Source organism: Nilaparvata lugens, chromosome 10 (genome assembly GCF_014356525.2).
Source record: "Nilaparvata lugens isolate BPH chromosome 10, ASM1435652v1, whole genome shotgun sequence".
Taxonomy (NCBI): Eukaryota; Metazoa; Arthropoda; class Insecta; order Hemiptera; family Delphacidae; genus Nilaparvata; species Nilaparvata lugens.
In genome coordinates, this window is record NC_052513.1 from 31,103,023 (window position 1) to 31,129,968 (window position 26,946).

General features: G+C 33.8%; 2 protein-coding genes across 9 annotated transcripts in view; one reads left to right on the forward strand and one right to left on the reverse strand.

Moving 5' to 3' along the window:
• The window catches only part of LOC111053586 (glutathione hydrolase 1 proenzyme), an 82,576-nt gene extending 76,307 nt beyond the window's left edge, over positions 1-6,269 (forward strand). For all 7 annotated transcript variants that reach the window (XM_039437194.1, XM_039437195.1, XM_039437196.1 and 4 more), the window contains 4 exons: positions 1,411-1,601; positions 2,573-2,813; positions 4,148-4,261; positions 4,910-6,269. In XM_039437194.1, coding sequence (XP_039293128.1) covers positions 1,411-1,601; positions 2,573-2,813; positions 4,148-4,261; positions 4,910-5,059 — 696 coding nt within the window. In that variant the 3' untranslated portion in view covers positions 5,060-6,269. The remainder of the gene's footprint in view (positions 1-1,410; positions 1,602-2,572; positions 2,814-4,147; positions 4,262-4,909) is intronic.
• Positions 6,270-7,915: 1,646 nt separating this feature from the next.
• Positions 7,916-26,946, reverse strand: part of LOC111053588 (TBC1 domain family member 9) — a 33,298-nt gene continuing 14,267 nt past the window's right edge. For both annotated transcript variants that reach the window (XM_039437192.1, XM_039437191.1), the window contains exons 12-22: positions 26,068-26,271; positions 23,943-24,274; positions 22,391-22,546; positions 21,225-21,410; positions 19,833-20,024; positions 19,110-19,272; positions 17,110-17,229; positions 15,058-15,258; positions 12,499-12,614; positions 10,922-11,180; positions 7,916-7,976 (exon numbers count right to left, since the gene is read on the reverse strand). In XM_039437192.1, the coding sequence (XP_039293126.1) occupies positions 10,944-11,180; positions 12,499-12,614; positions 15,058-15,258; positions 17,110-17,229; positions 19,110-19,272; positions 19,833-20,024; positions 21,225-21,410; positions 22,391-22,546; positions 23,943-24,274; positions 26,068-26,271 (1,907 nt within the window). In that variant the 3' untranslated portion in view covers positions 7,916-7,976; positions 10,922-10,943. The remainder of the gene's footprint in view (positions 7,977-10,921; positions 11,181-12,498; positions 12,615-15,057; positions 15,259-17,109; positions 17,230-19,109; positions 19,273-19,832; positions 20,025-21,224; positions 21,411-22,390; positions 22,547-23,942; positions 24,275-26,067; positions 26,272-26,946) is intronic.

A 26,946-nucleotide genomic window follows, 5' to 3' on the forward strand; every position in this document is an offset into this window, starting at 1 on the left:
AGGCCTATCCAGCAGGGGTTTTACTGTCGGGGATACTAGTTGTCGTGAGCGTGTGAGGAGCTCCTTCGTTCTAGTAGGGGATTTACTTTCGGGGAGACTAGTTGACGGCAATGGTATATTTTGCCAGGGGATTTACTGACGCCTGTGATCGAAATAGCGAGGAGAATAGTTGTCGGGGAGACAGGTTGGTGGCGACCAATAATTATGATCCAATTCCAAATCTAACTGGATTTTTTACTAATTTCTGCGATTAAATTCGGTTACTGATGTAAGTGTGATTAGAAATACATTATTGAAATGAACACATATATTTTATTTTTCCAGTTTCAAAAGTGAAAAAATTGCAAGATTAGATGCAATTATGATCCAATACAATAGCTAACTTGTGCTTATATAATTTGTGAGACTAGATAAGGTTCAACTGCTGGGACAACGACTTCCATATTTCCGTACAGTGTACATAACCATTTCTGCTTTATTATCAGTTTACATGAAATTTAGAAATAATGCAGATTTTACATTATCAACAGAAAAAGATGACTGCTGAGTTTATATTTATGAATCATAGTATTTATTGAAGAACCATCAATAATAAGCATATAATAAACGTTTAAAATAAGCGTATAACACAAACAACAGAAAAAGTTTAATGCTGAGTTTTTTATGAATCCTAACATTAATTCAAGAACTAACTATAATTCCATAATAAGTCAATGATTGAATATATCAATGAATTATTTCCGAGTTTCATAATAATTTATAATGAATATTTCAATTTTTTGAATAGACAATTTGTTAATACTTTTTTAATATTTCAAAATTTTTTGATGATTTGTAATGCAATATTTTAACTGCCAAGCCTAATCATAAACTTAGTTTGTTGTTTACAACGTTTCATTTATTGCAGGCTCTGTTTGGACTGCTAGTATTTTTCTGTTCATTGTTCTTGTTTTTCAATAATTATTTTTAATAGAAACTTGATTTTTTAAAATTGTTTAAACACTATCTTCTATTTAGAACATGAATAGGAAAGAATTGGCTTGTATGGTATAGGAAATTCGTGAATGACGCATCATAACTCCTGAACTACTGGACTGATTAACTTGAAACCTTGTAAATAGATTTTTAATAATTTACCAAGGATGGTTTATAGGTCTATTTTAAATCCTTGAAGATTTCAGTAGGTCGAGTTTTTAGTTTGACAAGTTTTCAATTAGACCTTGCAAAGCATGGCTACCTGCTAGTTATTATATTTTATAATTCAATATTTCAACTACCAAGCCAAATGAACTGTGTTTTTAGTTTTCAAAGTTGCATTTATCTCAGGCTGTGCTGGAACTACAAGTATTTCGCTGTTCATTATTCCTGTTTTATAAAACATTATAATAAAAATATTTCAAATGTCTGCAGCTAGTGAAAAACCTGACATCGAAGGAGTACGCCGAGGGCATCAGGAAGCTGATCAGGGATGACATGACATTCAACAATGCGAGTCACTATGGGGCCATCTACCACAACAAGGATGACCACGGCACCGCCCATCTCGCAGTTATGGCTCCCAATGGTGACGCCGTATCTGTCACTAGCACCATTAACCTTTAGTAAGTTGCCAAATTAATACTAATTCATCCAATCTGTTAATTTCTTTGTTTTGGGATGGATTGTATAAATGCTTTTACCCTCTCATTTATCAATGTATTAATTTTATCAATATTTCATCTTGAGCTATTGGTCTCCAATTATATGTTACAAGCAGTTAATCACTTTTGTTCTGAAGTGGATAGTATTAAGTTATGCTTTTACCCTATCATTTATTTATTTTATTAATCTATGATCTTCAGCTATTGATCTCCAATTATATTTTGAATTTATTCATAAATTAACGACGTGATTAATTCATAAATTAATCACAACGCACAACTTCGTGTGCTTGCTGTCGAGAAGTTTTTTCTAGAAACAATGAATCTGTAGTCACAGTGCAACGCTTTTCCAACCACCTGGTCTTCCCCGTTCAATTCGTACTCCGGAAAATGTAGACCGAGTCAGTGTTGTCTAGTCGACCGGCCAGGACTACGGTAGTAATAATTGCCGTTCAATTTGAGTTTCAGTATCAAAATATGTCCCCTCTTAGTTTTCGTTTTAACATTTTTCTCAAATTTCTTGCTCGGTTAAACTTTTCTCCTTCAATTTTTGTTTTAACATTTCCCACGATTTGTCTCCTCAGTTCCAAACATAATATTAGTGTCCCTTTTAATTCTCGTTTCAACATTTTCCCAATAATTTTCCTTTTGTTTTTAAAATAAATAATTATATTCAAAAAATGACTGTATTGTTATTTCAACATAGATTTCTTCTAAAATTTTCAAGTACCATTGAAAATGGAAGATATTGGAAAGGAAAATTTCAAAAATTACACCTGGATTGTATGTTTGTATCTATTTTCTAAGAAAAAACTAATAAATTAATATGCTTTCTGTAACATTTTCCCCCATTCTTCTTTCCAGTTCCAACATAATAAATGTCTCTTTGAATTTTTATTTTTACCATTTCCGTTTCTAATTTTCCTTCACAGTTTCGGCGCAGGTGTGACCTCCCGCCGCACAGGCATAATCCTGAACAGCGGCATGGACGACTTCTCAAACCCGGGTGTGGTCAACTACCAGGGGGTGCCGGCCTCCCCCAACAACTTCATAGCACCGGGCAAGATGCCTCTCTCCTCCGTCAGTCCAACCATCATCACCGATGACAACGGTGACGTCATCATGGTCGTTGGCGCCGCTGGCGGCACTAAGATCACCACCGCTGTCGCTTGGGTTGGTTGTCACTTTTTTAAAAAATTGTCTCTAAAATCCACCCACTTGGTAATAATATTGTTTATTTATTTAGGCGTTTAATAATTTAGAATCACACAACTTCTAGATAAGTTCCACATGCTAAAGCCCAAAACGGTTCCAATTATCATCATTACATCATTTATCTGATTCATCAGTCAAAAACATCTCTTAGGCAACACTCAGTGTGACACGCGCCTACTAATGAGTGTAGTTTATTACTGCTTAAATATTCATCCAGGTTATTTTATTTATCGGTTTTGTAACATCGGTTCTATTCTAATGTTTTTTTTTAAATTAAAATGATATTTAGAATCAGACCGCTTTAAGGCTTATTTTCCTTCTAAAGCCCAAGATCTTCTCTCAACTGACCTCTATAAGGCTTATATTAGACCTATCTATCCATTAAAATAATCTAGAATTAGACCTCTGTAAGGCTAGGGTTGGACCAAACGATTATAGAGCTAGAACACAAATTCTGGAGCATTAAAACAAATACAGACTCGACATATGAGAAGCATGAAGCATGTCTCCAAAACTGAATGAATCCACTGTTCTCATGGTTTTAGAGCTTTCAAACTGGCTTTATCCAGTATTTTTGTCAATCTTTGTTCAGAACTAGCAATCGCTCGTTTGGTCTTCAGTTGCTATATAGAGACATTCACTATCTTTATACAGTAACTGAAGTTTGGACCAACCCCAGCCTTATTATAGAGATAGATGGATCGGTACAAAGAGTATCAATACAGATTTTTTGCCCCTTATCCTATAATAACATAAAATAAAACCGTAAATTATTGTATTTGAATGTTCTATAATTATATGTTACGATTATATGGTAAGCCTATGTGAATTTATTTAAGAAAAAAAATATATATATATTCGATATTTATCAATTCATGATTGTCTAATATAACTTGAGCGTTTGAGTTGTAGGAATTGTGATATTCCAGAGGCAGTACTCAATGCTGCTACGTGCCTACTTTTTCAATTTAATTTATACAATTTATTTAAATTCAATTTAGTTTATTAATAGATGTTGTATATCATATGCAACTTTCTAAGGCGCGTTCACTAGAAGGTTTAATCTTTGCCACAAATGCCGTTTTCGCACTCAGCGATTGTCGTCCGACATAATTTATCGGCCGATACTCAGAATTGTCCTCTGATTGGCTTATTATCACTAACATGCAATTGAATATCAGTCAATAAGAGGACAATTCTTAGTGCCGGCCGACAATCGGTAAGTGTGGAAACTGTCAATGAAAATTATTGTTTTCCAAAATATTATAGAGATTTTATTTTGTTTTTCATAGGTTATAATGCAGTATACGTGGTTCAATCACACAATCAAAGAGTCTATCGACGCTAGTCGGATTCACCATCAACTGTTTCCTATGGAAATCAACTATGAATACGGCATCACTGAGGTGAGTTGAAACATTCATTTCCCAATTTAATAAATTATTTCATGTGATATGAATTTCATTTATTGGCCTGTACAAAAAGAAGCAAGGAACAAACTGGGTTCAAAACTTTCCTTCTTCCTAACTTTGTGTTCAACACATTATTTCTATGTTTATAAAAGTGTTTCAACTCGATATTCTCCCAAATTTATAAAACTGACAATTAAGTCCTATTTTTCAATATGTTTCTCTTTTGCTGGTCAGAAAAAATACCATTAGTTCTTATAGAAGTGTTTAGCCATCTTCAGTCCGTCAGTGTGTCAACACTGCCATACCAATGGTATTTTACTGACCAGCAAAGCTTTGGTATTTGATACCAGTTTCAACAATATTCATCAATCATAATAAATAAAATTAACACTGTAATCTAAAAAGTTGTTGAATTGTTGAAACAAAAATGAAATATGGGTATTTTCTAGTTAAATATAGTTTTATTGGCTAAATCAATGCTTAAGGCATCACCATAGGTTGTATATTCAGGTAACTTGAGTTTTATGGAAATAAAACTATTTAGAAAAGACTATATAGGAATATTGTGAAAATTCTCTATAAAACATTTTCATAAGCCAAACCTTAGTTTCTATGATAATAATTCTTATCTTGTTTTCACAGCCGATGGTGGAAGGTCTACAGAAGTTAGGGCACAAAATGACCAGATACCGTGATAAAGGCTCGGTGGTGTGCAGTTTGGTGCAGAAGAATGGCACAATCTATGCCAATGCAGACTACAGGAAAAAGGGAGAAGTGTATGGCATGAACTAACATTTTATCCAAAACAATGAAGCCTGTGATCAACTCGAAAGTAAAATAAGTTTGCTAAAAAACTCTTATTGTTAATGTATTGATGTTTGTGATCGATTGAAATTAACGGCCGTAAAATGAGCTCATGATATTGTCGCCCTATTCGTTCATTGGCTCAGTTAGATGACGTGATTTTACGGCGCAACCGGGAAATTTTCCGCGTCAAGTATGAGCAACTGGAAAAGAGTATTTCGTAATGAGTTACCCGATTTCAAATGTTTACATTTCCAAATAAAAAAAGATGAGTGAAATCGAGTAATTTATTTTGAAATACTCTAATTGAGAAACTTTGTTCTTGATTTGTTAGTTGCCATGAGATAAAAAGTATTAGTTGTTTTTTATACAATCTTCTAGGATACTACAATTAATGAATGCTTATTTTAGTTTATTCTTATGCTAAAATTATTGTGAGAAGTGTCTAGTATAAAAATTGTGATAGTTCATGCTTTTTTCTATAGACTCACATAAAAAATTAATTATTATTAAATATTATGATTGAAAAAAAAATATTTTGTTTATTTATAGTAAAGATTTCATACAATCTTCTTCGCTTCTAAATTTGGAGATGTTGAATTTTTCTTAACATTTTACATAATGATAATTGATGCCATGATTTAACTTTTTAGGTTGTCCAAAAATATTATGTCAAGGACTTTCCATACAATTCTTTCTTTGTTAATTCTTCATGTACAATCCAATCTTTCACAAATGTTAGATCATCAAATTTAATATGTTTCAAGTTTTGAAAATGAAATAAGTAGTGCAGATAGAACTGGAAGATAATGAAACTAGTATTATCATCGGGAATCACTTGAATTAAATTCAAATTATTAAAACGATTGATAGTTGAATCAAAAATGGTAAAAGTAGTTTTCTTAGCCTATGTTTTCATCATAGTATGTGTTGTCTAATAATTGAGTTAAAAGAAAAAACGGGAAATGTAATTCCTACAAACCTAGAAGTGATTTATTCTAAAAATAGTCATTCCTGGAAAACATAAAAATGTGTGAGTGAATCTCATAGCTTATTAACATCTCAAAGATGGCTAAATAGTGTTAGATTTTTCATAAACCATACTTGAAAGATGTGAAGCTGAGTGAATGATGTAAGTGAAACATAAAATTGGCAACTGATGTGAGATGAATAAATTTTTTAGAATAAATTGAATTGATCTTTGTATTTGATGTGTTGTTTCATTGAAGATTTATTACCTATTTTGATTATTCATGTGGTCAGTTGCACGAAAACGAAATAGAATTTAATCACCGCAAATTGACGTCATTACAAACGTGAAATATGAATTTTGGTACAATTTAATGGCACATTTTTAAGGTGGTTGAATGTGATAGCGTTTTTCTGTTACTGGCGTTATGTCTCGGCAAAACATCAACAATTAGGCATAGGCTACTGTATTGTAATGAAGTTCACATTAAACTGTCATCATTGCATCATTCGTTATCATGGTGAGCTTAGATGTTATATTTTTAATAAATGTTGACAGGAGTCAAGTGAAATGCGTCTAAAAAAATGCCAAGTAGTTTTTAATATTTTGAATGATCGCTGATCATCATAATGATTTCAGTGAGTAGATTCAGGAAAAAAATGTAGATGCTATATATTTCTCATTGAACGCTAGTGATGTCAAGACTCTTCGGTATTCACGCCCTTACCACACCACACACAACACACTGATAAGAATAGTTTTTTTACTAATAATACAATAAGCTGATTTGGTCATTGAAAACGATAATTATTTAATTATCTTCTGAGTATATCGTTGACTCTCTCATACAGTTGAAAATGCAAGTACGTTTAACCATTGGAAATGTTCGATGGCTCTTGTTAACTTATTCTCTCTCTCTCTCTCTCTCTCTCTCTCTCAGATAAGAAACATCTTTCTACATTTGTAAATAAATGAACTTTCAATGTTTCTTGTCTCTCTCTCTCAGACGAGAATCGGTTCTCAGACATGCAACAGAGGCTGACTGGATCTTTCTCATCAAAAATTGCTTGCCTCTCTCTCGCACAACACACTGATAAGCGTTATAAAACAGATTTGAACTCTAAACCATGAATTTTCTGTATTTCTTGTCTCTCTCAAACATACAAAAATCGGAGGCAAAATTACCAGCCATTCAATGCATTATCAATGCAACAGATTGTGGAATACTTTTCTCTCTCGCAATGTTTATATTAGGGTATAATGAACTTCTATGAATTTTCCATATTATTTTGAATTATGATTGATGATTTTCACTTGTCGATGATTTTGGTTTCTGCTAATTCTGTTGATATCGAACGAACTACAAAAATAAAATTTAAAATTTTATTACAAACTCACATTTAGTGATATATAGGTGAGTGAATAAAAAACCGTGCGCAATTTTCTAAAAACATTTATTCATAAAATTTTTAAAAGTATGAAGAAAATCACAATTTTTCAAAATAACAAATCACTATACAAGACTGTACAATTCTCTCAAACAGCTCTCGATGGCACTAAAATTTACTAATATTTTACTACTTTTATTCATTACATAAAATGCATACAATATAAAGCTTCTTTTGCAATCAATCACGTAACTCACATTAAATAATAATGGTAAAAGGAAGACTGCTCATAAAATATTAAAAATAGACAAAACAAGGGCTAAAATAATATGTACAGGATTACATCCAATCTAGAGTTAAAAACTAAATACAGATCGTTGCAATGCAGATATAAATTCTGTGATAATGTATCAATTTGGCTTGGAGTGAATACTCAACAAAAATCGTTGATATTATTATTGACAGTTTGAAACTTAATATTAACAAGGCTGCTCGAATATGGTTCTCACAATTTTACCATCCAACTCAACTGGAATGCTGTAGGCTTCTGAAAAACAAAAACATGACATCAATGAATTATGCTAGTTTTTAATGGATGGATTGAAAAATATTAATGCAAGCTGGATTCGCACACAACAGCAACAGTGAGTAGTGAAAATATAATTCCCATGATTACTACTAATTGGACTACAGTATTTCCCATTCAGCTCGCCCGAGCGGGTATGAAAACTCCCATTAAAACTTACGGGAATTATATTTAGACTGTTCATTGTCACTGTTGAGTGGGTATCCAGCTTTGATGTTACAACCAACCTGAGGTCTTCTGCTAATGCACATAAAAACCATTGAAATTCCTTCTAACTATTCTTCTTTTTGTCGATGTTTGCATTAGCATAAGTCTTCGGGTTTGTTAGTTTGGAATTTCTATGAACACTGAATAATGAATAAAAAGGCCTTTATTTAACAAAGCTAAGAATAAAAAACAAAAAAATCATAAAAAAACATTTCATAAGCATAATTAATCATACAAGGAAATAAGAAAACAAACTAAGCCATTCAATTTTGGAATAACCGAGAAGGTTGTCTGCCAGGAGTCGGTTATCAATATATTTGTGAAAAATTTTAAAATATTAAAAGAAAAATATACACTAAAAATAAATACGTATATACTGTTAACAAAATCAATAATGCCAACAATCATAAAACAATAAACTCAATAATAAATAATCAAACCTAATTAAAACAAAACTTCAATAATCAAACTCTAACACCATATTATTTCTTATCTTCAGGACATCCCTCAAAAAAGCAACAAACCTATTCCAATCACTACCATTTAGCCATTGCATGACCTCTAGTTCAGAGAGCCGATTCTTCCCCAACCAAAATCTACAGACACCCCCCAGAATAGGACACTCCCACAAAATGTACCATATCCTCTCTCTCTTCTATTACACAGAGAGCACATCCACTGCGTTTCTTCTCTCCCATGAACGAAATTCAATGTTCTATGAACATTAATATAGCATTTGATTCAATGTAATATCTCATTTATTTACATTAATACAAAGTAACAATATTTTACACAAAAATACAGGATGAGTAAGGAAGTGAAGATTTATCTCTCTTCTATATATGTGTAGTTGAATAAAAAGAATCTAGCTCATATCTCACAAAATGGGAACGAATTCTTTTTAATCCAATTACATTTGACTTACGTGTGTTTCTTTCTCCAACTACAATCATTGCTGCTACATTAAGCAATTTTGATATTTCATCATTATCTGCAAAAAATCATACCTCTCCTCCTAAACTCCTACCTAATCGTTTTTGTCCAAAAATGAAATCTTATCTTAGATTTTCTTGATATTTCGGATATGATAGAGCCAGACATGATAAGTGTTGTAGCATTTATATTATGAAATATTTTTCAGGTAATAAATGGGAAGCTATTCACTAGAACAAGAAATTTTTCTCCTCTCACAATGAGAAAAATAAACATTTTCGAAGTGCTCATATCTCTGGAACGGGAGCGAGGAGCGAGCATATTTCGCCAATCTGAGGACATATTCATGTTACTCTCTTCAAGTACTGCATTTCCTATCATTTTAAGACATTTTGATATTCAATAATTTATTTTTTCTTTTTACAAAAGTAATTCTTATTATCAAATATTGCTTGCACATGCGCACTGGGCCAACAAACAAAACTGTTTCAGTCGCTTTGTCACTTCTTGCATTGATATGTCACTTGATGACTTGTTACATCATTTTTAACAACTATAAGTATAATGTTAAAAGAGATAATAATTGCTGATATAATTTATTTAGCGTACGGCAGATACACAACACATAAAGCTCATGAGTCTCAAATGTCTACATATACACTGTATATTTCCAATTTCTTTGAGATGTGTAGTTTTTGGTCAGGAGAACATAAGTTTGTCTGACAGCCATGATTTTCCTAGTCCATTTAGCGTTAACCAATGTGCATAATGGAGGCGAACTAGCGTTACACATATTTGAGTTATAAAAACTAAAAACTGATTGCTGGAACAATTTTGAGGTTAAAAAAGGTTGAAACTCAATCTTTCAATTTCCACAAAAAAACACATCAAGATCATCTTTACCATTACAAATAAATGTCCAAAATTGCTTCAGATTGATGTGGAATAAACGTAGACTACTTGAATTGACAAGGTAACAAACAATACTAGTAGTTCTGTGAACAGTAGACCTCGCGCAGTTATAAACCACAGCCTCCTCTTATACTGTCCATCAGAGTAAATCCTGTCTGTATGTCGTGTCGGCGAGATATCGGTGTGAAAACGGCTAATGGATGTTGGGGTTGGTGTATCAAAAATGCAAACATCAAAAGCTAACCTCCTTCAAGACTTACTGGCAACAGGTCAGCCTGAGTTCAAAGCAGAGAAAGGTCGAGAGACAATACTGTGTTATTTTAGTTATTAATTGCATGCGTTATTGCATGCAATCAATAGTTCATTTAATAGTGCATAAAAATAATTGCATTCAATGAGGCATGCAATTAATAGTCCACACAGCAGCTGATTTTTCACCAAGTTACATTGAGATATTGAACTGCATGCGTCATTGCATGCAATTTATAATCCACTCGACAGCTGATTTATGATGAATAATTCTATAGTCTGATTTTTACTCTAATATTGGCGTATGAAGGAGGCTCCTTATATTATCCTTGAAATTCAAAATTTCCAAAAACCTTGTATATACGTCGACGCGCAATTTAAAAAGGAACATACCTGTAAAATTTAATAAAAATCTATTGTTGCGTTTCGCCGTAAATGCGCAACATATAATCATTTGAGCATAAAGAGAAATGCAAAACCGTCGACTTGAATCTTAGACCTCACTTCGCTCGGTCAATTATTATAAGCCCACTGATATTAATTTATGAACACACTGTATATTAATTATTACAGATTGAGCTACAATTAGAGCAGCACAGACTGACCTGGTGCACAATTGTTGATGTGTCAAGGCGGCGGCACATAGTCACTGCAGAAGCTATGCAGCGAGCGCACCCTCTGCTGGCGAATGTTGGCAACAGCCTGTCGCAGGTCCACCTTGTCCGAGAAGTACTTGACTATTTTGTCGTCCATCAGTGCAGTAGCCACGAATTGCTCGAGGCCTATCGACCAGTCGGCAATGCTCCCTCTGCCCCCCACACCCTCTGCAGGGTTCTGCTCGGGGTTGCCGTTCTTGTCCGCCATCTACAAAACAAAAAAAAATGTATTTACAGAATAAAAAGTAGAATATTAGAATGATCCATTTAGAATGTTAGATCAAATTAGAATGTTACAGCATAATACGAGTTATAAAATACTTTGATTCCAGACCTGAGCCAACCAGGTAACTCGTACATACTACAGTCAACCGCATTAAAATAGTCCGACTGAAATTGGAATAGAAGAGTGCAACGTTGCCAAATAACAGTTGATCAACGTTGTCCAAAGCTGATTATAAATAACAATTCATTAATAAATATTTGTATAATACACCTGACGAATTGGCAGCGTCCAAGGTACCTAGAATACATTGTATTCTAGGTACATTGGCAGCGTCTATTTGTGAGGGGACGGGTAAGGGGTAGGACTCATCTATTGTTCCAATTTCCATCGGACTATTTTTGACTATAGTTTCACGAAGATTTATGCCAAAACAGTAATGTTTTCATAATGCTTTTTCAAACCTGTTGCATAATGAGGCAAGTTGTATTATACGACAAGTTAAACAAAGGGGTTGAAGGTTTTTTTCGAAAAGAAGGCTTCTCTGATTGATTCTCATGAAATTAATCACGATTAAAATTTAACCGGCTTTTGTGAAACCGGCACTAGGGCCCGTAATATCAATATCAGTGTAAATCTCTTCCGAGTCAGGGACCAGATGATCTACAGCTTCAACTAGAAAATATTAATATCAATTGCAGTTCAACTCTCAACCACTAGTTGAACCACCGTCAAGTCATCTGGGCGATTTCAATAGTTTGAAATCAGCAGTTTAACAGCCATTTCACCAACAAATTCTAAATCTTTGAGGTAATTGCCTTTTTTTGACCATAGAAACACTTCGAGTTGTTCCATCTCAGTTTATATTGTTAGTTCAGGATCATTTTCACAAGCTTTAGGTATTGTCCAAATATCACCAGATATCGTCTATCTTGCAGTAATCTAGAGAAATTGATGTATTAAAAACCTTAAAATATTCTATAGGATACTGTTTCCTTAATCCTTTTTATATCCAGTGCATTAGTGGAGTTGATCACAGTGGCTGATGATTCGACTTGAAATTTTATCAACTTTGCGATATTAAAAGGGAATTTTTTTAAAGAAATCATAAATTTATTTATTACTTATTAAAATTTTCTATGGCTGTTATTAGTTTTGCATATCAAGTATTTTAATACACGTATAAGATGATGATAAAATAGCCACGATTTGGACTATTTATCAAAATCAGAAAGAAAAATAATGTACCGTATAGATATTTTTTCTATTTTGATAATTTAATAAATTCATAACTTTTTTTTACCAGTTCTGTAGACTTCTCGGCTGATTCTTCATCCTTATTAGCTGGACTTCCAGTAGTTGAATTCTGGCTTTCGTAGAATCTCTTGTTGGCTTCACCTAGTTGAAGTAAAGTTGTGCCTGAAAGAAATGGAAATAGAATAGTGAAACCCCCAATGAGTGAGACAAGATTCATTACATAAGCATATCAAATCTCTATTACAACGAAAACACAAATTTAACGTAACATTGCAAAAGCCAAACAAAAATACCATGAATAAATTACGTCGTACAACCATAGATAAAAGATAACGTAAGAAGATATTCCATGGTATAGGACGTTCATGTTCCAAATTTGAAGCCGATTACTGTTGACTACTGTCTATTATTCCTGTTTTGGCCGATTGAGAGTGTAAGAACGTCACAGTATGAGGGACTACCAGCGTCACATAGCTTCACGAAAAAGAACTACCAGGACTAACGGCTTGAGTGGAAATTGGAACATGAACGCCCTATACCATGGGATATATCTTCATGTGTTAAATTTTATCCATGATACATCCTCGCAAGGAGAATCCTGTCCGCCGGGAGTGGGTAGAGTAGCCTATCTATATAATAAAAGAGAGTAGGGTAGTGTTTGTTCGCTTCAAAACATGTTAACTTGTGGATTGCATACCGGAAAAAACGGTAATGATTTAGATCTCCAAATTTTGCACATAGATTCTAAAAATATCAAAATCGTGCACCTCGAAGCCCAAATTTCAATTTTCTTTCTAGATTTTTTAGAATTAATGTTCAAATTCCATTCAAGGGACATAAAATTTTATACAGAATAGCTTACATGTTGTAAAATGTGATTGTTTGATTGTTATAAGTAAGGAAATTATAACGTTAGTACAAGGCTTCATATTTTGAACGCAGCCGTGGTCTAGCGGTAGAGTACTCGGTTACGACGCGAGTGTTCCTCGGCTCGAATCCCGATTCTTCCGTTTTTTGTACTCAATTTTTTCCCTCGAAACATATTATTTATAAATTATTTTTTAAGGAAGTTGTTTTCATTAAGATTGATCATAGATTTCATCAATTAATTTATTATTCTATGTAACATTTTGCAACCAGTACAAATGAAATGGACATGGGTTTCATGCTGCGTCATTTATTTATTTATTATTTACAAAGCAAATGACACTAATGTAATAACATTGAAAGATGAAATAATAAGGTAGTCATTGGAATTCATAACAAATGCATGAATAGATCATAATAAAATTAGTACCGTAATAATTGATATTCTTCAGTTACAATGTCAGCCTACTATTAGACACAAATTAGGAGTGAAACGAGTTTGTAGGTATTTTGTTTGGAATTGGGGAAGCAAAAGGCTGCCTGATTCAAATTGAGGAGGATCTAATCGATACTAAAATTGATGTATTGAACAAAAATCAATATACTATGAGTTTTTAAAGTATTATGTTTTATTCAGTTACCGTATCTATGCTAATAATAAAGGAAAGAACTGGCTTATACACATACGGAATAGGAAAATTATGTTTGACGCATCATCACGTCTGAACTACTTGAAATTTTGCATATAGATTCTTAATTAACCGAGGATTGTTATAGGCCTATTTTCAATTCTTGAAGATTTCATTACATCAAGTTTTCAAATTGTCATGCTTCCAGTTGTTGTATAGAAACAGCTGAACATTTCTTTTAAAAGGGAGATTAGATGGAAGGTATGATTGGAATGCTATTCGAATGACTGATTTTCTGTCCCATCAAAATTTTGGTCAGCCATCTTGGAACCGACATTTTAAATTCAACTTAATTTTTTTAAATTGGAAGGTAGTCATATAATACATGATTTCGATACAGAATTACAAGAGAAAATGAATGGTGAAAACCGCACATTTCTCAAACCGTTCAAAAGTTATTCTCATTCAAAGATACTGATAAATCATCCATCTATACTATAATAATGGAAAGAACTGGCTTATACACGTAACGGGATAGGAACATTATGTTTGACGCATCATCACGTCTGAACTAATGGACTGAATGACTTGAAATTTTGCATAAAAATTCTTTATTAACCGAGGATGGTTATAGGCCTATTTTCAATTTTCCAATATTTTATTACGTCAAGTTTTCAGTTTGTAAAGTTTTAAAATAGACCCTTGCGGAGCACGGGTTACCTGCTAGTCAGTTCATATTATCAAGGAACTATGATCTTCGTTTGATGTACGCTCTCAGAATAGAATGAATGAATAGAAAATAAATAAGAGTAGAGGGAAAATTCTGAAACACTGATATTGATAATACATTGCTGCCGTTTGAAACAAAAAAAAAAAAATCAGAGATTTTTCCAATTCTACATCTATTTATGGTACAGGACCATGCCCACACAGATCACATTATCAAGATTTGTGGCAACGAAACTATTATACTGTACCATGAATAAAATGTAAAATTGACAATACCAGAGTGTTTCTATTACATTTAAGAACGGTTCTACAATATCAATAGTGACTGCCACAATACACCTTCACAGCTACTCAGAAAGTGGAATGTGAATGTGTCTTACCAACAGTGGCAATGATATGATCAAGTTCATCGTTTTTGCACACGGCGTTGAGGAGGTCATCAAGCGTGTGCCACAGAGACATGAAGTGTATCTGCGTCATCTGCGGCAGTGTACGGCGGTCGAGCTTACCGCAGCCGGATAGCACCATTGAGCGAAGCGAACTCATGCTTTTCACGTCCCAGGGCAGGTCTCTGTCGACACCTGATGGAGATTATAATATGAGTTGATTTATTTATTGTGACAACCACCTTAGTGGAACTTTATTTATTTATTTCTTATAACTTTATTTATAAGAACAGACAATAATGGGAATAGTTATTTGTGCAACTAGTGTGCAAAGTGACAGTTTGCTGCACCGAAAGAAACGTTTACGCACGAGCCGTAGGCGAGGGCGGAATGGTTTCTTGAGTACAGCAGAGGAACATTGCGCACGTATTTCACATTACATTTCTCCTACAGTTACCATTGAATATGAGAAGTGGTTGATTATGGGTAAAATGATGGCTGAAATCCATCAAATGTTTGTGTGTATAATTTTGTTATTAATAACAACTTTAATTAATTTTAAACTTGATAATCCAATTGAAAATTGATAATCGATAATTTATTCAAATTAAAAATGTAATTAATCCAATTAATTTGGATGATTTTGAGTAAATCTTAATTTCTAAATAATTTTTCAACCAATAATTTATGAAAGAAAAAAATATTATTTGAAATAATGAATAGTTAATAATAATCAAAATGTATAATTTAATGAGTTCTCATTTTTATTTATTTGAAAATCAGAAAAATATAGATAGAACAAATTCGCATTCAAAATACACGCCAACAATGTCAACAGCTGATTGGGATGGCTGCAAGATAATACGCAAAGTATTAAGAGTACGCAAAGTAATACTTTGCGCACTAGAGCGGAAACGTGATTCTTTGCGTTCTGTGATCAGTGCAGGAATGGTAACTTTTCAAGGTAACTGAAGGAAATAATTATTTCCTTATTTTGAATTTAAGATAGAAATTCAATTCACTTATAAATGCAGTAAGCAACAATGCAAGGTTTGTTAGACAATAAAGCATAGGCACTCCAAGAAAATGGAAGAATTAGACTGCACTCACAAATTTATTTATTAGGTTAGCAAAAACAATACAAGGATCGGAAAAGAAAAAACAGGCTATTGCCCAAAACTTCTTCAATTTCCTAATTTAGTTTTAAATTGTCCAAATATTATACATAGGTTATGTCCATTTCAATTTCCTCACCAAATCACAATATAAAAATATGAATTAGAATAAAACAAACAATTTTAAATTTGATGACTCAATTACATGATAAAACGCACTAACGATTTAATGATAAATGTGGGAGCGTACACTTGGATGTAAGTATTGTTCGCAAACATAATGGACGTAAGCTCGAATATACAAATATAGTTCAATTAGCATACATACGTACGATAGTTATTCGTATGCAGTGTGGAATCAGTCTAATACTCTCAATAAAATGCACACAAAATAATCTACGATAAAAACTGTATACTGCCAATAAAAGGAACAAGGAGTTGAAGGATGACGTATGCTCTAGAAAAACTTGTCGAATAATAAAAATATATCTATCTAATCATTAATTAGTATAAGATTTTTTATCAAGATGTTACTGGAAAAGCAAAACAGAAGAACCCTTCATTGTTCCTCTCCCAAATTTACATTATGAATTCGAAATAAGAGTAAATCACTTTCCATTCCACATCACAATTTTCTATCCAAAAATTATTAAGTCATCAAAAAGAAGAAAGTAGTCCAGTATTCGAAAAATGATAGTGTGATGAGTGATAATAATGATGATATTGATAGATGATGATAATGTTCAGCACATAGAATTGTAAATTATGGATGGACACTCTTAATGCTTCATTGGTAATCGAAAATCAATTAACGATCTTGTGAAATCTTTTAGTAGAGACTATTAAAAGTTATAGAAGAAAACGAAATAAGCCAAAACAGTTGCAAGCTGTATCGATTTCTGAAGGAGAAATAATTTGAACATTTTCTCACCCGTTGGAGTTTGTGCAGAACTGCTCACGCTACCAGACCTCTCCAGAGAGGGAGTGACTATTCCACCCAGTTGGGCCACCACCTCCTCTGTTGCTTCACAAGCCACCTCAGTCCCCTCCTCTAAACAGATCCAATATAAATTCATTCATTTATACAATAAGTAGATTATCAAAATGATAATAAAGGAAGTATTGCAGAATGATATGAATTATATCATTATTCAATCAGTATGAACTTGCAGATATATTTTGTGAGGGCCTTTACGAACTTCTTTCTCTGATGCAGGTCTAGAGATTTGTAGAATCTTTTGGAAATCATAACATTTAAAGAATTTTTTACACAATATTAACTTATATTATACCAATATTATAGGTTTTTTCAAAATTCTAACAATAAATTGGACCGAAAATTGTTATTAAACATGATGATTGTTATTGAATTTATAAGTTCTCAATTATTGAAATCTAAACATTGAGATATGTAGTTAAAACAGGCTAAGAGTATCCAAAATTAACTCTATAATAAAAACTATCATTTTCAATACAAAAACAAAATAATTACCTTCAAAGAACTATTAATGGCCGACACACACATATCCGCACCGAGCCCGAGCCGCGGCACGGCCGAGTGACGGACGTACTACAGCGAGTGAGAAAACAAATGCTTTCAAACGTGTATGGACACATACTACCGCACCGCGTCAGCACCGTCATCGTGTTTGTTGCCCGAGCCGTGCCCGCGCCGTCACCGACAAGTTCAGTTTATTTTTTGACGGAGACGGTGCGGGCTCTTGTGACATGGAGAGTGAAAAAGTAATTGAAGAGATACGGAATTTTCCAGTTTTGTACGATCAAAGTGATGAGAAATATGGTTGAACGGAAAAGAAGTTAAACCAAAAGTGAAAGTATAACCAAATAATAAGTTAAGCCAAAGGGATAATAGACATAATATAATAAATAATAAAATAAACAACAAAAAGTATAAAATAAGGAACCCGTGACTGTGTCTTGAATTTTAAATTTAAAACTACTCACGTTTAGATACATAAGGCAGAAAATAACAATTCTATTGCTGATAGAATATATCGTGATATATATATTCACGATACATGACTGATTGTGGTATTGTTATCCACCGAAATATATACCAGCACTATGATTCTCATCTTCTGTGTCTACAGGTAATTAGTATAAAATTGAAAAATATCAATTTAAATTGGATGTAACAAGCTTTAATAGTGTCATATTATTAACAATAGTTTAAGAAATCAGACCACAGTAGCACTTCAGAACTGAGACACTGCAGCCGCTCGGCTGTCGCACGGATATGTGTGTTCTCCTACCATCATCACCGTGTCGCGGACGTAGCTCGTCCGTACCTCAGCACGGGCTCGGTGCGGTTATATGTGTCCCGAGCTTTATAGTGTAACGACGTATTTTCCCAGAACAAAGAGAGGGAATTCGCATAAGCTTCTCCTAATACCAAAATTCTACACTGTACTCACCACAGTTATATCACAATACACACTCTCCGTCAAGATATCAAATGGAATATCAAAAGAGCTTTCTGAAAACGGAATATAGAATTTTGGTGTAATGTAACCATGCAATCTTACCAACATGTTAGTACTGTTGCAAATGCTAGAAATTGATACTACATTACATTATTAAACAAAAAATATTCTATGAGATTATAAGATCGGTGGCAACAGGTTAAGATAGAGATATGGAGAGCCTTGGAGCTATAGAAGAAGATACTCAGGATCGATTCACCTAATGTCTTTTGTTTGTGCGGCCAAATGTTAACTTGAATATACATGGCCCTGAGAGTAAGTAAGTATTCAATAGGTACTCAGGACGTAAACTTTAGAAAAGATTGAATCTTTGATCTCTTTTCTCTATTATTGTCTATATTGGCCAGGAACTAAGTCTTGAGATTATTAGTCAGTAACCAAGTCTGGAGATGAGTCTTGAACAAGTATCCATTAGTTTTGAACTCACCGGAATGAAAGGAAGCCTGAATTTCAGCTGTAGTGAGTAGTGGAGGGAGATGTAGGAGATAGAGTAGCCTGAGCCTAGTATTGCACTCAGCAAAGCAGCTAAGTCCAAGCGCCGTCACAAGTTCTCGAAAGTTTATCAGGCCGTCACCGTTTTGATCCATTAACTGGAAAAATGAAAAAGAATAATTGACACGTCTGCATTTATTTGTAAAATAAATAAAACAATAAAATCTAAGTCAAAATTATAATTTGAATAGCCTAATAAAATTGAATTTTAAATTATAAAAAGATAGAGTTCTACTTGATGTTTTGCAAATAACACGAATAAATAACTATAATAATATTCATAATACCATAGTACTTAATATTCATAACCATAATATTCATAATAATTATGAATAACCCGAATAAAGCCTTGTGCACACAACTGCGATTTGCATGACAGCGACAAGAACGTGACAAATTTTAACTTGTGGATAGATGATTGAAATAGTCACCTCTACCGTTGCACTCATGCGAATGCTGTTTTAGATATTGATTTTCTACTTAGTCTACAGATTGCCAACTAGTATTTTCAACTAGATTGTCAACTATTTACTCAGTCAACTAGATTTTGTTCTAGCTTTCAACTTTTGAATGACTTGAGTGATCAAATAATTTCAAATCCACACTACCAGCTCAATTTAATGAATTAACATAGTATTATTAATGCAGTAATACATACCCTGAATAACCTTGCCGCCAATTCTTCCCCGTACTTTCCCTTGCCCCAGGGTGAGATTCCAGTGAATAAGAACAAGAACAGATCGTAATCGACTCTGTAGGCTTCATAGTAGGGTAATGACTGGTCGTAGCGGTTCTCTGAATATTTGGACGGATTTCTCATCAATTCCTCTCTTATTAAACTTAATAATACCTGGAAAACATGAAGATAAGTCACAGAAATTATCAAAACCGATAATGAATGAATTTTACAATGAAGAGCTCTATTCTATCAATCAAATTAATTTATTTTCCATTTTTACAATATATACAGAGTTATATTACCATAGGTGATATTACCATAGTTACTGAAATAATTATCATATAGCTAGAAAATCACAATCATACCCTGAAGAACATTACAAAACATAAAATATACATGGAAAATAATCCCAAAGGTTACAAAAACCTGTTTGGGCAGAAAAAACTACTTAAAATAAAAAAGAAGTGTTACAGTTAACAAAGCAAATTAAGAAAGAGTAAAAAAAAATTAAAAAGACAAGTAAAAAAGGAAAGAGAACTTCAGTATCAGTTTAACATTATTAAAATACTAACTATATTACACTATACACAATAACATTACAAACTAAAAAAAAAAAATGTCGCGCTTACCAGTTGTAAAAAAGTGTACTATGCAGGCCTGCAGTTCAAATACTATTTTCATAATAACCAGAAACATCTTCATGTATCAGATGGCTATGTAATAATCTGCAGAAAGTTGTCTTCTGCCTACACCTTTTTATGTCTACAGGAAGCCTATTAAAAAACGTTGGTGCTAGAAAAGTGAAGAATTTTTTGAAAATTCTAAGGTTGGGCTTAGGGACTTGCACATTTTGTTGATTCCTCCCAACCCTGCGCATATTGATCAGCTGCATTTCGCCACTCCTATCAAAAAATAGCTTTAGGGTTTTATAAATATATAAGTTCTGATAGGCAGTATTCTGAGCTCTTTGAAAATTGGTGCAGAGTGATCACATCTCGTTTTGAAAGACATTATTCACATAAATGATTTTTGTAGAATAATTAACGGATGTAAAGCATAACTATATTTTATACTAGTATATAGTATAGTATATAGGCCTAAAACAAGATGCTGGGACAACGCCTAGAAAGACATGGGAAAGATTGGACTAAATGAGGATGACGCTGATGACAGGAATCTTTAGAGGCTGTGTTGTTGAGTCCAAGTACCGACTGGGGTACGAGTTGCCACTACAGTAAGTAAGCTTAAGCATGTATTATTATTCAGTATAATATTGTATACTTATTCTATGTTTAACTATAACACTCACTATTTGGTCTGTACAAGTCTATTGGATTGGTGATTGAGTCCTATTCAGTTGATTTTACTCACCAGTAACTGTTCTGTGTCAAAGTATCCATCGTTTTTGACACTCCTGACCACATTCTTGCCCATGCCATCTTCCAGGTTCTGCACCACCCTCAGCCGATGCTTCGTTCTCAGTGTTTCTATTTCACCAGCTGTCAGCATCCCGAAGTCCTTGTAAGCGTTGTACAGTAGCTTTTGAACTGTTATACTCTGCCAAACAAAATAGAATGATCCTTTTTATTTACCAGAAATTAATAAATAGAATTCAATTATCTTCATTGATGAAGGAAATCAATTTGATAGAGAATGAAATGATATTATCTTTATTTAAAAAAGCTACTGATAATCTTGAGCGGCTCCCGTACATGCATTTTTGATACGCTTTTGAACGGGACATCTCAAGGAGCTCGCTCCGGAACACGTCATCAACTGGACGATATAAGAAAATAATAATCACGGCGTTATTGAGTTCGCGTTATATTCTTTGATTCCAAGAGCCTACTCTTTAATCTGGCAGTCTGATTCAGCCTTACCACCAAGGTGATACCTCTCACACCGTTATTTCAAGTTGTTCACTTTCAGGTTGTATTGTTATGGATTTTACCAATCATTTGAGAAAAAATTGTACATTCAAAATTCTAATAATAAAAAAAATTTCTTATAACACAATAGTTCCATGACTGAACGAACTACAATTATTATACATTTCTTTTGGAGTGAAATATATTTATATTTTATATTCTTTATATTTTTTGTGGAGTGATTCGTGGTCTAGTGGATAGGGTGCTTGCGTAGCAGCATAGAGATCCCGGGTTCAAACCCTCTCATTACCAACAGTTTTTAAACCAGATCACTCTCGTGTTATCGGATGGGCACGTTAAGTATCGGTCCCGGCTGAAGTATGACAGTCGTAAAGCCAATCGACGGCTTTAATTATATATTCAGGCTAGGTGGGACCTTCCCGCAAGGGACTTCCCACCAACAAAAGCCATACGAATTCACTTTTTATACATTTCTTATTACTTTAATATAGTATTATTTTTTCAAATGAATGCTACAGAATTCTTACACAAATCTATGGCGCAAGAAAAATAATCTGGAAAATAATTTGCTATTCAAAAGCAATTAAAGTAAACTTTGTTTTAAATAATGATTTTCCATAGATAACAATATTATTCGTGAGAACGTACTTTTTTGACGGCACACCCCTCCTTCATCTGCCACAACTCGACGTCATCTTCATTGTAGATGCCTGACAGATAGGAGCTGAGTCGCTGCATTGCCTCACCATCATCACGACACGACGTCAAGTGCTTCTCGTTATCTTGCAGTATTGTCAGTGCCACCTGAAATATCGGAAATAAGGATATTAAAACACCTAAAATATCCGTAAAAAGAATATGAGAACTGACTGTACTGGATCTCTAGAAAATCCCTTTTACAGGTAGCGCATAACCACATTACCCTGGTTTTCGTTGTTTCAAATAGTACCAGGGACCATCTCGATGCGCTTTTCGACGTCAGGGACCCAATTTTTCGACCTTGTTATTGATGAAATCTTGGAATACAGTCAAACCAATTGGTCCTCACCCAATAACTATCATGATATATGAAAAAACTATGAATGATCGAAAAGATAAATATCAGTTTAAACTTGATGCTATGAGAAATGAGGAATAACATAATTATTCTAAAAAATATCTGAGGTTTACCACATGAGGATCATTATGTGTGATTTTCTATTCACTGAGACTTGGAATTATGCAAATTTTTCCAAGTGTTGAAGTATTTTTTTTATAGATTTTCAACATACGGGTAACCATTTTTTTAAATTATCAAATTACTGTGCAAAAGTCTATTCATTTCAGATAGTTTGATCAATTCCACAGATGGAAATCAAAGATAAATTCTTTATACTTTATTGATCTTTGATTTCTATCTGTGGAATTGATCAAACTATCTGAAATGAATATTATTTATAATATGTGAAATATTTCTTCTATGTTTGGTTTTGAAGCATCTAAATTTAAAAATCTACTCTGTGAAAATAATTAAGGAGCGAGAATTTTGTGAAGTGAACAACTACAAGATTTAACTTATTTTGGACTATGTGTAACCTGATCTGAAATTGGGAGAGGAATAGCACAAGGTTACCTTTTTTTTTTCTCCCTATAACTTTGATGATTTACCTATTTATCTCTTTTCTGTATAGGGCTCCTTGTAATATAAATATAAAGAAAAATAAATATTTACTTCATATCACTTGAAAATGGCATCAATGTCCGAAACATGTTGTGATAAAATATTTCAAAAAGGGTACTGAGATTTCTATTTTTCTTTAGATTTACTTATTGTATGAATCAATAAAGAATAAAAAATAATTGCATTTGTTTACAGCATTTGATTTGGAATTTCATTATAAATTATTTCTGATCAATTCTTGTAGATAGAGCGTTGTTTTGAAAAATATTTCAAATTTCCAGCACAGTATGTTGATTGATTTTACATCCTGAAGTTGAGTCTCGTGCAAATTGAAACTTTAATACAGTTTTTTCAGTTGCAACGCACTCTCATCCAGTTGCACAAAAATCTGTCAACGTCTAATCCCCATTAAATGCCACGAGAGCTAATCAGAGAAGCCTTCTTCTCAGAAAGACCTTCTATGATTGGTTCTCCATCAAGTGATTGGTCCATATAAGCGAAGTGACTGTATACTAAGATAGTAGTAGTTGAGAACCTCACCTGAAATATCACTTTAGCCCCATCATAGAAGAAACAGTCGACAATATTGACAGCACTGGTGTAGGGCATTACGCTGAGGAATATGGTGAGGAACCAGGACAGAGAAATCATCTGAATCATGCCGAGCGACTCGAGGCAGGCGTACAGGTCGGTGAGGCTGTCCTTGATGAGGTCATCGAGCACCCCCTGGTCCACAAGGGCCCCCACCACCTTGGTGTTGTAGTAGTCGGGCAGCAGGTTCTCACACACGCACGCCAGCAGCCAGAACGCCTCCTCCTCCGAGCAGAAAATGAGGAGGACCGACGCTATGATGTTCATCGCTTGGCAGTAGCCTAGGGAAAGAATAATTCCAGTTGAGAACATTATAGATTCAAAGTAATCAACGAAGAGAAAAAAGAAAAAGAAGAAGAAGAATAAGAAGAAGTAATTAAATTTACTTACAAACAATTAGAAGACATGACAATGTGAAATGTGTACAACTCTACATTTCAAAAACTCAAAATTGATTAAACTTAAAAGGTAAACAACAAAGCTTGAGTACAGTTATTCAAGTTGTGACTTGGTAATAAAAAAACTAGGAGCCTTGTTTATAAACGATTACTGAGAACTAACTTGGACGTTTGGTTACACAAACGTCTATTAAATTTAACCATGATTGAATGACGGTTAAATATCACGAGATCTAATGAGAGAAACGGGTAAAGTATTTGATCAGGATTAAATTTAATGAACGTACGTGCATAATGTTAAGGGGAGCAGACCAAAAAATAATTCCATAAGCCCTAATGTTAACATACGCACCTTTTTCTAGAGATCTATCCAACCGATCAACCTGATATTTTGAACACTGAATAAAATGACCTTTTTACATACTTTAGCTTATTAGATACATACAAGCTGATTTATGCATACAAGCTTATTAGTTTTCAACCATTTTTCACCAAATATGTTTTTTTTGAATGACTGCTCGAAAACACAGAAAAAATCATATTTGGTGAAAAAATGGTTGAAAACTAAAAAGCTTGTGTTAAAGTATGTAAAAAGGCCATGTTATTCAGTGTTCAAAATATCTGGTTGGATAGATCTCTAGAAAAAGGTGCATATGTTAAAATTACGGCTCATGGAGTTATTTTTTGGTCTGCTCCCCTTAATAAGATAAGTTGAGCTTCTAGCAGACCAAATATCTGGGTTGCCAGATCTTGTGGAATAGCGACTTCCTCATACAAGCCCATATAATTGAGTACGAACTAGGAATTCTAAAAACTTAGGTAACTGGGATACCAGTCGTTCAAGATCCGGTTACATAGTTCTCTACGTCTACCCTATCGAAGCGTAGAAGATCGTGCTCAAAATTAATCAAGTTCATTGATTGTATAAGTATAATTATACATCGCCTTCTGCACACCGGTGAAAATCGTATAATGGTGATCGCAGCGGAAGAATTTTTCAAGACGTGGCTAAATAATTGAAATAGGTGAACGATAATTGTGAACCATATGAAATATGGTGTATTATGGATCATTACTATAATTTACACTGCACAAGGGTTACACAGGTTTTAAATAAAAATACTAAGAAATTGTCAAAAACCACAGATTTATTGATACTTGGAAAGACCGGTTTCGGTTGTTACACCATTGTCAATCTCTGATAGTCTCAGACAGTTTAAACTCAGAGAGAGAATCGGAGATTGACAATGGTGTAACAACCGAAACCGGTCTTTCTAAGTATCAATAAATCTGTGGTTTTTGAAAATTTCTTAGTATTTTTATTTAATATGAACCATGATTTCAACTTCTCAATCTCACAACAAGTTACACAGAATTAATTATTGTAGAATGTCATGGGGTCTGTCTACACACTTTCCAAAGTACACAATAATTTGTAAAACCTTAAATATAGTGTACTAGCATAGTCACCTCTAATATAGGTAATACGGTATTAGAGGTGACTATGGTACTAGTGATTATTTCTATAATTTACAGTGCACAAGACTTATACAAGTTTTATATTTAGAATAGCAGGCATGTTGTCACACTTTCCATAGTACACAATCATTTGTAAAAGTTAAGTTTGTAGAAGTATAATTTCCAATTTCTTCAAGAATTTCTGCCAACAAACCCACCTATCGCAGGATTCCTGCAAGCATAGGCCGTCAACACCCGCCTTAGAGCACTGATTCCGGTGTCCGACTGAAAGGCCGGATGTTCGGGCAGCGACCTGTACAGGTCTCTCTCTATCTCATCGTTGGCCGTACAGGCGGTGGTCTTCGCCTTCTCCACCAGCTCCCTGTACAGGCCTGGGTTGGACGCCATCTCGTTTTTAGCACCTGAAATCATGCCAATATTCATTCATTCATTTACGTATATCTGTGATATTCCTACAAATGTGGTTACCTGGCAACATAATATTGATGTTGATTCAATATGCAAATTGAGTTACTCCTTATCTACCATTCACAGTATTGAAATAGTTATTTGTGCAACTAGTGCGCAAAGGAACTTTGCGCACGTATTTCACATTAAGTTTTTCCTACAGTTACCATTGAATATGAAAAGTGGGTAATTATGGGTAAAATTGCCTGAAATGCATCAAATGTTTTTCTGTGTAATTTTATTATTGATAAAAACCTTAATCCTAAAATCCTAAAGTCCTCGTTGTCGTTGGTTATAATATATAATGAATAATAATTAGCGCGTTGTGCTTCGTTTCACCTCTGCTCACTATAGCAGCCCAGTCACTGTTAACAACTTCATTTTGATTTTGCTGCACTGTTGCTCCATATAACCTACTAAGTATTTTGCGTTGCCATGTTGCAAATCTGGAGTGCAGAAAATTTTTTCCCGCACTAGAGCGGAATAGTATATTTCGCACCTAGGGCCGAAAATGAGACTTTTCTGGCTCGAAATCGGTTTTCAAGTCCGAGGCCGTAGGCCGAGGACTAGAAAAGATTGAGAGCCGGAAAAACATTTTTGCCCATGGTGAGAACGTTATTTTTCGCCAC